We start from the raw sequence: 12,498 nt of genomic DNA, 5'->3' as shown, positions 1-12,498 counted from the left end.
TGTATGAATGCCGAGGGGAATTGGCCTAAGGTAGTCGTATGAATACATACGTGACTACCCCGTGAATGGAAGTTTGGCCATCGACTGCAGGGAACGAGAAAGAAAGACCCGCAACACTATCAGTCCGATACGTTATGAATGCCTTTCCGAAATGATCACCCCAATCATCTCACAGAAATGTTTTTGTATTTTCTGATGAAGTCGATTGCGGCCACACGTTCCACTCCTGTCCCCATCACTCGTGATCGGCGGGCTAGTTGTAGGGTCGAGGCCTCGTTATTGGCTTCAATTCTTGGAAACACAAGCCCTTCATATCGTCATTGCACGCCGTAATGCACCAGGACCACACATACTAGCAGAAAGAGCAAATCCGGAATGACTGCGAAAAGAAATGTCAATACTACAACTTTGGTACCGTATATAAGAGCAATGAACGGACGTTTCTTAAAAGGTGGAGGAGTGGCCTATTCGTAGACCAATAAAGGCTCCAATCCAAGGAGAGGTTCCCATGCGAACCCAAAGCAGCATACCATAAACATCAACGGGTTGTGCGGCTGTTCTGATCGTCCCAACGAGGCCGAAGCTCACAACAAAGACCTTTGTGTGTGAGAAGATGGTTCCTGGCACGACTTCAGGGATAGTACAAGCCCCTTGAGACCCCAGATCCCTTGGTGTGCAACATGGCCGAGAGAATAGTAGAAGAAGCCGATTAATAACGGTGCTTCTTGGTCATGGCACAATTGTGGCCAGAGAACTGGCGTTCGTTGTCCCTATCTATACAAGGCCACACGGGGCCCAAAGACAAGAGGTCCTCATGCATGCCTTAGTATGCACTAATATGAACTATCGACAGCCCCAGAATCCTCGAGTGACTGCCACGATATCAACAGGAATGCTCATACATAAGTCCTGGATACATTTGTGGCACCTGACTATGGCCTGGCGGCGAGAGAAGAGATCGCCGGTGTCGCAAGGGTCCTGCTCTCCGTCTTCCCTCATCTTCACGAGTTGTAGCCACCTGAGCGCAATGAGAACAATTTCCTTTGACCATCCTCGTCAGCGCAACAGAGATCATGCCGTCGATAACATGGTACGGAACTCAAGCGCCCAATTCAGCCACATCGCGAATGATGGAACTGAGCCTGCCAATACTGCAGAACTGGCCAATTATTTTCATCGTTCAACCAGGGCATATCCACGCTTGGGATCTGGTCAATCTTTTGGTTAAGCTAGTCAATAGACGTGATACAGTGCAAAGTTCCAGCGGAACAGGGCATGGAAATTCCAGAGTCTCGACAAATGGCACGATTACCTGGGAAACAAAGGTATCCATAAGTCAAAAGGCCCGCGAGTTTGAGATAATGCAGGATAGCTAGATTGGCTTCCAAGAGACTTTGAGGTAGCCACACAAAACGTCTGCCCAAAGCGAAAACTGTGCACATGACCATCGCCTCAACAGTTCGAATTTCCAACGTTCCTCACACCACCAATGGCTTCTGTCGAGAAGTCCTGCGAGACTTGCGAAACTTGCCAAGCAGAGTTAGGGTCACCGGGAACGGATAGAGACACCAAGCCCTCCACCAAGGACATCCCTGAACCCAATGCATTTGTGCCACCAGACGTACCATTGATTACCCCGAGTGTGGTGATAGAGTTTTGCCACAAAGTAAGTGTTCGAATGCTCTGCTAACTGAATCACAAGCTTCAAATAATAACGGGTGCTTCCACCCTCCTCTTCCAAATGCAGTGCCGATGGTGAGTTCAATAAATGAGTACTTGCTCACTGCTTACACACCGGACCATGATCAACTTCCCTGCCACACTCTCATGATCCCCCTGCCCGCCATCTGCAGGTTACACCGTGCCAGCTGGACCCAGACGGAGCTCTTTCTTACCTTTCCACCTCCAGTTCTGAAATCCATTACTCCCATACCTCACGACACGCCAGAAGCCAGCGGACGCTTCCGCCTCTGGCTTGCCACTGAAAACAAAAATCATTCAAAGGATCCCCTTATCGAGCTGATCTGGGACAGGAAGACCCAAGGGGGTTTTCCGGAACTAAAAGATCTGGTGAGGTTATATACCTAAGTTCGGCCCCAAAGACACTGAAGTATCAGTGATTGCCTCCTAGAAACAAGGAATACGTGATAGGATCCAACCAAACCTCTCTCTGGGACACTCGGACAAGAAGACGAAAGAGTAGAAATCGTTAAGATCACTCAACCATCGCAGAACCAAAACCGCGAAGATTCATGTTGCCAAGCAAAGACAGAACATAATAGTAGAAGGAAGTGCATTGCGTGAATACGGCTCTACCGATTCCTCACCGTCTTCCCTTCATCTTGGTTTGAGATTGCGCATGCTTCTCGGCTCTCTTCTGTAGCTTTATTTGTCTCTTGCTGAGGCCATCCGCCGAGTTTGTGGCTCCCTCTACCGCTCCTTCATTCGAGGACTGAACTATTGAGCCGGGGGGCGAGCGAGACGCAATCAATGGTGAAAGGAAGGTACTCCAAGCTTTGAATCCCGCATACAGTGGGATCTGAAGAGTATTCGGGTGCGCCCAAAATAATGAGAAAAGCCCCAGGACGCGTGTGTACCAGACTCACTGAGAGATAGAGCCACCAAACAAACTCGCCGATCAACGCACTTCCAACCTGACAAAGCCACGTAATGTAGATAACATCAAAACACCATTCGGTTATGCCCCCCTGAGATAAATCCTCCCCAGGGGCGATCAAGGCTCCGGTATTAGGCTCCCGTTTCGGTGACCCAGTAGATATGAGATGTCGGAAGAGTACAAACTCAGGGATGGCAGTCATAATGTACAGTGTCAGTTGGCGCCATGTTGGCGGGAACGTCCGGTAAGGGAGAATCAGGCGAAGAAGGAAATAGGAGATCTGTGGACGAAGCAAATCACGGTCTGACAAGAAAAATGTTGCAGCACACTCACGTTTGCAATGAGCATGCCAATCTGAAGATTTTTGATTGCGACTTCATTCTGAGCAGCTGTCTTCTTAGCTGAGGCGTTGGCCTACATGAAACAAAACATTTGTGAGTTCCACACGCCAAAAGTTACAGCCAAAATGGCACACCATCGAGGGAGCAAAAGGTTGGAATGAATTGAATGGCGTTCACATGCATGTCGGATGCAAATACCTTGCGGCTTGACGCCTGGGGGTCGTCAAGGCGTCATATCATTTCGGGTTTTTGAAGAGATCGTTGGAATATCGTAGGCAGGACTCCAGCCTCTATGACTGGGAATATCGTTGGTACCGCAGAGCGCTTAGTGATCAGTTCGTCATCTATTCTCGACATAACTGCTACATGCCGCTGCATGATCATGATCCAGTTCGTCTCGCTCCATGTCTGGCAATTTCAACGAGCCTGGTATTATGCTTCACCCTCCGTCTCATCCCCTGGCCTCGAATAGTTCGGCGACCTGATAATGACGCTGCCTCCGCCTCAGTGGTTTGTATTGAAATATGAAGGTCTTCCCCCTGACAGGCGCTTGCAATGGTCATCCATCAGGCGACATGTCACACAAGCACGGCACGAGACACTGCCAGTGCAACATTGGCCCCTTTTCTCCACCGTCTCCGGTTTGGTCCGATCCAAAGAGCGAGTGTCAGCTACTTCATTCATTGAAGACGAATCCACTGTTGCGCAGTAAGCAAAAGGCCCAGTTTCTGCTAACGATGACTCTGGAAAGTAAAGATGAGTATCATGTAGGTACATTTCGCCGATCCGTCTTTCCCATTGGGTTGCTTATTCAGCCATATGAGGCTTTGCAATGTTTGCATTCGTATTTCGTTTGCTCCTTTTGTTCATAGGCTTCAGCCTGGCTTATCAAAAGCTAACCGATACAGCTCCAGATCATCTTATGCTTTTTCTTCAGTCACGCAAAACTCAATTATGCTCAATTTGAATCCAGAACCCCCCACTGTCTCAGGCGTGCAACTGGATCCTACACGCTTCAATAGATAACGATTATCATTGACATGCACGCCTGTGCACGTGCCCACCCAAGGGATTCGTACCAGATTGTTGGTACCATTGACAACTGCGAATTTGGCATGATCGATCGATCAAGTAGGGTTCATCTGCACTTCGTGCAAATCCATCCTTCTGCCCCATTAGAAGCCTGCAAGCACCTTTCGAGGCGCGGCTGTTGTCGACTATGCATCGACTGACTCAGGTTCCTGGTCATCGCGAACCAGTTCCCGACAATGCTTCCGCGCTTCTTCATTACCCATTCGCTGGGGCTCGTGCCCTTCTGGTGACCCCCAAGTGCTAGTGACATCCGCGTGTCGTCACTTCCCTAGATTCTCGGGGCGGTGGTACTCGAATCTTTGATCCATTTTGTGAACTCGCGGTGGACGAAAGCTTTTCCAGACCCTTTGCGCTTACGTACTTTATCTCTCAGCAATCATTGGACTCTCATAAGTAGTTCATTTGTCCGGGAAAAGTTGCTGATGCCGAACGGTTTCAATGAGTGTGCCGTCACCATGCCTCCAACCAGCCTTTTTCTCTCCATACTCAACAACTTGCCTGAGAAAAAAAATCAAACAAATGATTTTCGTCAGTCCCAAATTTTTTCGTCCTGAACTCACACTCTTCATGACAGGGGGGAAACATCGCGCATCCGTACCGGAATATGGTCCGTATTCTGATCTACGGGTTTCTACTAACTGCGAGCAACACCGGAATTTTCATCTCGCTTCTGTTGGCGAACTCCAGCTGCTGCCGAGATGGGTCGTAACAATAACTGCCTGAAAGTGACCCTCCACGTGCCCCACTGAACCTCTGGTTTCGGAGACATAGCCTTTTCTGGCGTGCTCTTCAGAATTGCCCGCCAAGCAAGACTCGTACAATCAACATTATATAATCCGATTCAATCATGATTTGTTCTAACGTGCAACGTCCATTCAATAACTTGGTTGTCATCCTGGGAGGGTCGAAAGGAAAAAATCTCTCGCGTTCTTGCTCCTAAATATATATTGCCCAAAGGGATCGGTCACTGTTCTCCCATTTTACGGTCTGAGTGGAGGAACAGCCGCATATTTCCCCTTGTCCTTCTCTTTCTCCAAATCTATTGGCAATGCACGGCGGCGGTGTCGGCGCTCACGCGGCTTGCGGTGAAATAGTTCCAGACGTGAACATTTCGCACTTCACGTGTTTCATCAACCCACGCCCACAACATTCCTAAAGTAATTCGCTTAGTCAGCGCTTCAGGCTGGGGGGTGGGGGAGGAGATATCATCATTTCCATACGTCCTCCAATTATCTGGAACAGGTATATATGTGGGTTTGCGGGTGGGACAACACAGAGAATCTTCCTTTCTCTTGTGTATACCCGTTGGGTGTGATAGGTGAGGGTGAGTGAACGAGTGAGAGTGGTTGTGTGTCAGGGAACGTAAGGGCAAGCACAGATCAACAACCGAGATAAACGGAGTTTACGTACAACAGGTAAAATCTTTTCGGTCGCATATCACTCTCTCATCTATGTCTACGAAACGAAAATTGTGAGTGGGGACGAGAGAACAGGGGCTTTGTTCATGTGTTTTGTTTCGTTTCCCGGCCTCGTTCAATGAGACTGCCTGGAAATACTGCATAGTACTGCTCACGCGGTGAATTCGGGCGCGAGGTAGGGGGCTACTCGCATTGGAATTGCATGGGATGTGTTGTGGCTCTGTGTCAGTATTCAAGTGTCATTATGTACACAATGGCGGGAAACCCGGCCCCGTGAGAACTGATGGACGAAAAGGGGCCGGGAGCCTGATGGTGGTATTGTTGGCACTGTTACAGGGAATATTACGGTAAGGGTGAAGGCAGGATCATAGGGAGGAGCCCTCACAGGGGAAAGGGGGAAAAGGGAAGAAGACTATTTTTTGGGTTTGTGGGATGAGCAGTGAGATACATGTATGTGGTACTGTGGTCAAAGGGAAAAAGGCGTGCATAAAGTAGAACGTGTAATACTGCAATTTCCCTTTCCCTTTCTTTTCTTCTTTACACCACGCTCACATTCACACTGCAGCCGACCACACATGGGCGGAGACATGGCCTAGATCAACTTTTTTTTATGGCGCAAATCAACATTGTATAGAATGGACAGGGTACCTTGCATGGGGATTGGGGACGGAAACGAACAAAGATATACCGTTGGTTCCCTATCATCAAGAGGGTTGAAGGGCAGGGAAGCGGGTATGTGTGCACGTTTGAGACGGCGGGGGGATGGGGTGCTCGTGGATAGAGTGTAGGGTATTATTGAATGCGGTAGTTTCACTTGAATGCGCACGACAAAGATAATCAATTGTTGCACTGCGTTTTCAATACTACTATGAATGGTACTAGCTATAGGAGCTACAGACTGTATATATACTACTTGGGCGCTGTACGAAAGTAGCTATAGTAGCTATAGTAGCTGCCACCCAGACACCTATCTGTATAGTAAGTAGGGTTTTGGGTCCGGACAGCGTGCAGGTATCTAACAGTTAGCTCGCAGGTCGTGCGTAGTACTAGTACGTACTAGCAACTCTCCTGGTAGTGAGGATTTAATATGAAATCTCTCCCACAGGACCGTATTTCTAAAACTATGTACGTCTATTGTTGTCCCGCCCATTCACCCAGTTGGCCTTTTTGAGCGTGGGTAATGCACCAACTTCGCCTATTGAAAAATGATGAGATCCGAGGAGGGCTTAGATCTCATTTACTACTAGTGTTCTACCCCGCTTGGATCTGGCCACGAATTATGGCTGTTTGTTTCTTGGAAGTTGAGCTTAGCTAAGAAAGGGAAACTGGAAACGGCGTGCACGAGAAATGGGGAGCTCTGCCTGGGTGAATGGCTGGATGGACAGGCGAACAGATCGATGGATAGTTAGATGGCGTGAGTGCGATCTTATGGATGGAGGGGGTCCAGGATCAAGCTGATAATACGTGTATTGATTGAGTTGGTTAAGTCGAACATGAAAAACGGGCGGGCGCCTGGGCCAAGCGATCCCGTTTCCCTTCAATTTCTTCCTGTGTAGCACCACGGTTGTCAGAAACTGGGGGCCTAAAGGGTTCTTTCGTGTGGAAACAAAAAGGTAGGGGAGGTATTATAAAAAAGGACGAAACAAATTCATCTCTTTATTGGCCATGACCTTCCCACGATTGTGGGGGTGCGATAACAAGATAGGCAGGACCCACGTTTATAGTGCTTTTCTGTGGTTGATGCCACCTGGCATTAGATGCGAAGATACGTGTACAGTACACGTATTTTTCATGATGCTAAAGTGATGCTCCTTTAGGGCCCGGGGCTATGCATGAAGTTGATGGGTTTGGTTATCGGTTCACGGGATGTGATCATGATCTGGCTGTGTGCACAATGCGTGTGTACGGCGTGTTTTTGGGGTGTGATCGATAGGTGTTAATGCGTAAAGTTTTAGGCTCCCGTGTATATAAGTTGAAGAACCATGGTGTGCGGTGGAGTGATCGGGTCACTGGATTTGCATCACACGAGATAAGAGCTAAAGGTTTGAGCGATGAATGTGTATATGTGTAATTCCCAATTTTTGGGGGAGGGGAGTGATGTTGCAGTTTGAGATGAATCTTTGCCAGAAGCTCTTCCTAATATCTGGTCGTTGATGCTAATTCAACGCTAAAGCGCCCGCAACAGGACGTGTAGACACGTGCGACACAACAAACATAGAGAAAGGCATAAGCTACTCTCCTCGACCTTATACGCCAGTCAGACATACGTATGTGCCTTGACCTACTGCAGAGGAGAGTCACACCGGCGTGTCATAGACTCATGCCCTTCTATCTGACCAACAAATCAATCCCTCTTCCCCTTTCGAATCTGGGAGAGTAATCAACCGAACTGTCATTTGCTACGACATATTATGCGTGAAGGTCCGTTCAGGTGCACACTGCTGCACGGTTGCCACGGACAGAGTTGGGATAATAACGACGGTGCTTTAATGAAAAGCCTTAAGCAATATGCTCAACAGTGGGAGAAAGCTGTAGGTGCATTTGTCGGTATGTGATGATGTCTGAGTCTGAGGCGTAGTGCAACGGCGGGGAATGAAGGAACGGGTGTCGTACCGAGTTATGCATGATTCAATGAGGACCAAGTCAAACAGCTGCGTATAAGTTGAGTCCATGAGGCATGTCCATTCATCCATCCGAGCCCTCTTCGCAGGAATTCTGGGTAGAAGACTCCCGCCATATGGAGATTTTTCTCGGAAGTTATGTGGACAGGTGAAGACATAGGTTGCTTGGTATGGGAATTCAGCCGTGACTATGGAAGGATGATAGATGATTTTGGGCTGGTGCCCGGATGTAATATCCATGTAAGTGTGCACACCATAACCATACTCACTCGCAAAGAAGTCGCATGAGAAATCATTTGGGGACTGCTTATGATCGATGGAGGCTTGCGCACACATTGGTCAGCAAAGACCGGTATGAGCCAAGCTACATACATCGGTCATATCGCGCCGGCGCCGCGCGCTGAGCAGGGCAGATGCGGAGTAAGCGTAGTCGCGGAAAGCTAGCAGCAAGTTGTACCAAAGGTTTAATCATAGCTACTATGCCCCTTTAGCCGGGAATGGTGGATCCTGGACGTTCGGAAAAGATCAACGCACAGCAGATGGTGTGAGAGCCAGTTTGGCCGGGCCGAGTAGGTGTTCATTTGTGGTCCATTGTCATCACCCCCATCGACTCACTTCCTTTCACTTTCCCGGAAGCAGGGGAACACTAAGAGCGCAATATTATTGGACAAGTACTGCTTATTTCGAGCGATACTAGTGATTTTGCGGAGTCTGGTCTGAGTCTACTTAGTTTAGGACTCTAAGAAGGCCAAAGTTCTAAAGTGCCTTTAGCCTAGCTGTCGGGAAAGGCTTAGCGACGAAGGCTGAGTCCGGTGAACGTTGCAAAGCAGAGCCTCTGCTGCTTGGAGTTGATGGCATTGGATGGACAGAAAAGGAAGTTTGCCATCTGCGCAAAATCGTCCAAGTATGGAAAAAAAGTGGATAGGAAAGTGGAAGAATGAGAAAATTGGAAAATAGGAATATCTTATTCCAATTGCCAAAATGGAAATCTCAATCTTATTTTCATCAACTTTTTATTTTATTTTATTTTTATTTTCAAAATAAAAAAATCAACCCTGTAAGTGATTGAATTGGGCTTTGCATCCGTGACCATTGAATTAAGACCGCCGGTAAGTCGCAGTTATAACCAGACAAAAATGCAGAACGATTACTTGACTTGACTCCTTCACCATTCCACACAAAGTTCCCCCAACTCATCGTCTCCGTCGTCGACGGCGTCGACTTATATATCTCTCCCCATGACTGAGGTCTTCACGTCACGCAATCCACCCTTCCTTGGCCGAATGGTTCCGACTGACACCAGTTCTTATACAATCATGTACAACTCTTCTTCATCTTCCTCCAACTCCTTCGCCAACAACCATATCACTCCCACCCAGCCTCCCATGGATCCCCCTCAGCAGCCTCAACAGTTCTCCGACGATGCTTCTTCAGACCCAAACAAGCATCCCCAGCAGCAGCCACAGCAGCAGTCATCCGACAGGCTCGATGGCAAGATGCAGACCACCTTCCTCACCAAGCTTTACGAGTTGAGTCCCTGCCGTTGTTCTATTTATTTATGCTATATCTCTTCCCTTCCATAGTCTTCTCGAGAGACCCGAGTACCATCATATGATACGCTGGGATGCCAAGGGTGAACAGATCATCGTGGAACGCCCTGAACAGTTGGCATTGCATGTTCTTCCAAGCGTTTACCGCCAATCTCGTTTCGCTTCTTTCTCCAGACAACTTAATGTATGTTAGTCTCCCGCCTCTAATTATTTGCCCGAGATCAACTTCAATTCCCTCTGTTCCCCCTAGATTTATGGGTTCATGCGCAAGGTCAACCTTCGCAACATAGATCCTGCCATAGACGACCCTGATGCTTCCACTTGGTGTGAGTCTTAATTCCACGTCGAACGTGCTAAATGTCGTTGCATTCTTACATGCCGCCTCCCCGATCATGACAGCCCACCCTACATTGAACCGTCATTCTCCCCCCGAGGTGATCGCTGGCTTCAAACGCCGCGTCCCCCCTCGCATCCCAAAGGCCAAAAAGCAACAGGAAGGCATCCCCACAGCTTCGTCTCCTTACAAACCACTGGTCGGCTCCATCAGCAAACCAATTGCACCCCCGTTGACCAACCCTGCTGTTCGTTTGCCAACAAATGGTCGACCACGGGGTTTCTCAGCCTCGGCAGCCATGCATCCAAACGTCTCGTCCCCTCAACCACAACAGATCCCTCGTCAATTTTCTTCGCAATTACCTGCTTCATCTGCTGATGCCAATCCATACACGTTGCACCCTATATCCACCCCCGCCCTTTCCAACCCTTACTCCCAGCCCCAAAATAGCAAAGCATGGTCCCATTCATATGGCCGCAATGCTCTTCCCCCATTGACCATTCCCCCTGACGTTTCTTCCCTCCAAGGTACGCCTGCTCCCGCATCGTATTCTCCATACCCTGCGGCAGGATATGGTCACAACAATAACAACAACAATACCAATGGTGCCAGCAGACACAATCATCCCCCTATTACCCCAACAGATGATGCAAATTATTTGCCATCTGTGTATCAGCCATCTACTCAGCAACCGATTCGTGGAGATTCAGCCGGGATCTTTGGTGGCAACTTCGCATATGGATCTGACTCCACAGCCGCCAGTCCCATCAATGGACCAAGCTATAGTTCGTCTTCGAGCTTCATAACGCCGCAAAGTCAGTCTTGGAATGGATTCGACGCTCAAGGGACCCAACTACCCCCACTAAACACGAGCCCTTCATCTGGTGTCGCTAGCCTCTCCGCTTTACTCAACCCCTCATCCAATTTCGCTACTCAGACTCCGAGCAGATCGCCCGCTCTCCCACAAAACCAACAACTCCAAGGGCATTCGACAAGCGGTCCGAATTCATCATATCCTTCCCCTTTTAGCAGTGTTCCCCCTAACGGTGGCTTCTCGCGTGGTTTGGGAGCAACTGGTTCACCTGACGACAGTGCTAGTCGGCCTACCACCGGTTACTCTTCTGTGAGCGTATCCAGTATGACTAGCAGTGGGTATGGAAACGACTACCACCATACGCACAGGCCATCGAGTTCAACCGGTTTAGAAGGCCCTGGACTCATTCGGCGACCGAGGGGTCGGAGTGATTTAGCCGGTGTGGCCCCTTATCCATCGCAAGTGCAGCGGACCGGAAGTGCAAGCTCGTCCAGCTCGTCATCTGTTACTCCAATGGGGATGGGAACGGGAAGGCCTTTTACCGCGCCAGACAGCAGACGAAATGCAGGAATGGAAGTGTTGACTTCGGGATTGACACCGCCTGTTCATTATGCACATGGTCATCACACTACAATGTCGAGCCATGGGTATGTCCCTCCGGGGACGGGAACATCAGACGCGTCGTCGGCTCACTCGCCTCTCGCTCTTTCGCCCAACGCAACGTTTGCGTATAGCGTTTCGGGTCCACCGGATTCGCAACCACAGCAACACTATGGAGCGTATGGAAATTCCTCGAGGCCTAGCACGGCTGCCGGACACGGGATGGAAAGCGTACTCGAGGAGCCTGAGCATGCACATGCTTATGGTGCTCACTGTAAGTAAGCCATTTCCTTTTACACCACAGCCACTCGCGCCGTTGAGAGTGTGGGGGGCGGGGGTGATAATTGGAAATGATTTCGAAGACAAAGAAAAGGATCCTCATGTGCCCTTTGTTCCCTTGTCTCGCTTATCCTTCGCAGTTGGAGATGGGTCTAGACCAATATCGGCCTCACTGCTTGAGGTCCCCATTTGACCCTTTTTGCGAAACTTTTCCCTCTTCATTAGTGTCGTTCCACTTGTTCAGACCTATAGCAACCACCCTCGCGGATTTCCTTGTTGTTTTTTTTTTTTGTTTACCTCTATAGGATGTGTTTTGCTTTCCTTGGCTCTTTCTTTTTGGGTTCGTGGCCCACGTTGACCTTCTTGGATGCATGCTTCTACCTCGCCGTGCCCGCATTGTCGAATTGATTTTATTTGCACGTATTTAGTCGATTATCTTCGACCCCACTTCGTCCCGTCCCCTCCGTAAAGTCTCCTCGACCTTCGTCTTTCCCCTACCACAATGCGGAACCACAAAGCATTCCCTCGAACCACTTTGTGAAAAGCCCTAGCTGTCGCAAAGTTCTGGATACAAAAACGACGCCAAGTCACTCACTAACCCCGGTCTTCAAACCAATCTCAAAAGAAGTAATTCTCGACTCCGTTCACCAACAACAACCCACGGTCCCCCATCCTCCATTTGGCTATTCCTTTTTCTTTTTTAAGACCGTAAATTTTGCATTCATGTCCAACCGTTCGCCCCTAGACTGCCAGCTCGCTCGCTCCTTGTTCCACATTTTACTAGTGCTCTTTCAACTCAGCCTTTCTGCTCCCATACATCTTTTCCCTTGGC

The 12,498-nt window shown here is 49.0% G+C and overlaps 3 protein-coding genes across 3 annotated transcripts; 2 read left to right on the top strand and 1 right to left on the bottom strand.

Moving 5' to 3' along the window:
• Positions 1-1,752: 1,752 nt before the first annotated feature.
• On the top strand, positions 1,753-2,203 carry EI90DRAFT_2940328 (uncharacterized protein; the record flags this gene model as incomplete). Its single annotated transcript, XM_039055243.1, has 2 exons — positions 1,753-2,070; positions 2,132-2,203. The coding sequence occupies 2 exons, from the start codon at positions 1,753-1,755 to the stop codon at positions 2,201-2,203; spliced, it is 390 nt and encodes a 129-aa protein (XP_038910111.1).
• Positions 2,204-2,205: 2 nt separating this feature from the next.
• Positions 2,206-3,288, bottom strand: EI90DRAFT_2630279 (uncharacterized protein). Its single transcript, XM_039053363.1, has 4 exons — positions 3,093-3,288; positions 2,951-3,031; positions 2,607-2,897; positions 2,206-2,539 (listed from the first exon to the last, which is right to left on the bottom strand). The coding sequence occupies exons 1-4, from the start codon at positions 3,093-3,095 to the stop codon at positions 2,324-2,326; spliced, it is 591 nt and encodes a 196-aa protein (XP_038910110.1). The 5' UTR covers positions 3,096-3,288; the 3' UTR covers positions 2,206-2,323.
• A 6,342-nt stretch (positions 3,289-9,630) lies between these two features.
• EI90DRAFT_2629997 (uncharacterized protein) lies at positions 9,631-11,752 on the top strand. Its single transcript, XM_039053362.1, has 3 exons — positions 9,631-9,823; positions 9,890-9,965; positions 10,039-11,752. The coding sequence occupies exons 1-3, from the start codon at positions 9,701-9,703 to the stop codon at positions 11,667-11,669; spliced, it is 1,830 nt and encodes a 609-aa protein (XP_038910109.1). The 5' UTR covers positions 9,631-9,700; the 3' UTR covers positions 11,670-11,752.
• Positions 11,753-12,498: the final 746 nt, after the last annotated feature.

The sequence above is a fragment of the Cantharellus anzutake genome (assembly GCF_015039405.1).
Source record: "Cantharellus anzutake strain C23 chromosome Unknown EI90scaffold_88, whole genome shotgun sequence".
Lineage (NCBI taxonomy): Eukaryota > Fungi > Basidiomycota > Agaricomycetes > Cantharellales > Hydnaceae > Cantharellus > Cantharellus anzutake.
Note: the sequence above shows the minus strand (reverse complement) of the source record. Positions and strands in the feature narration are given on the sequence as shown.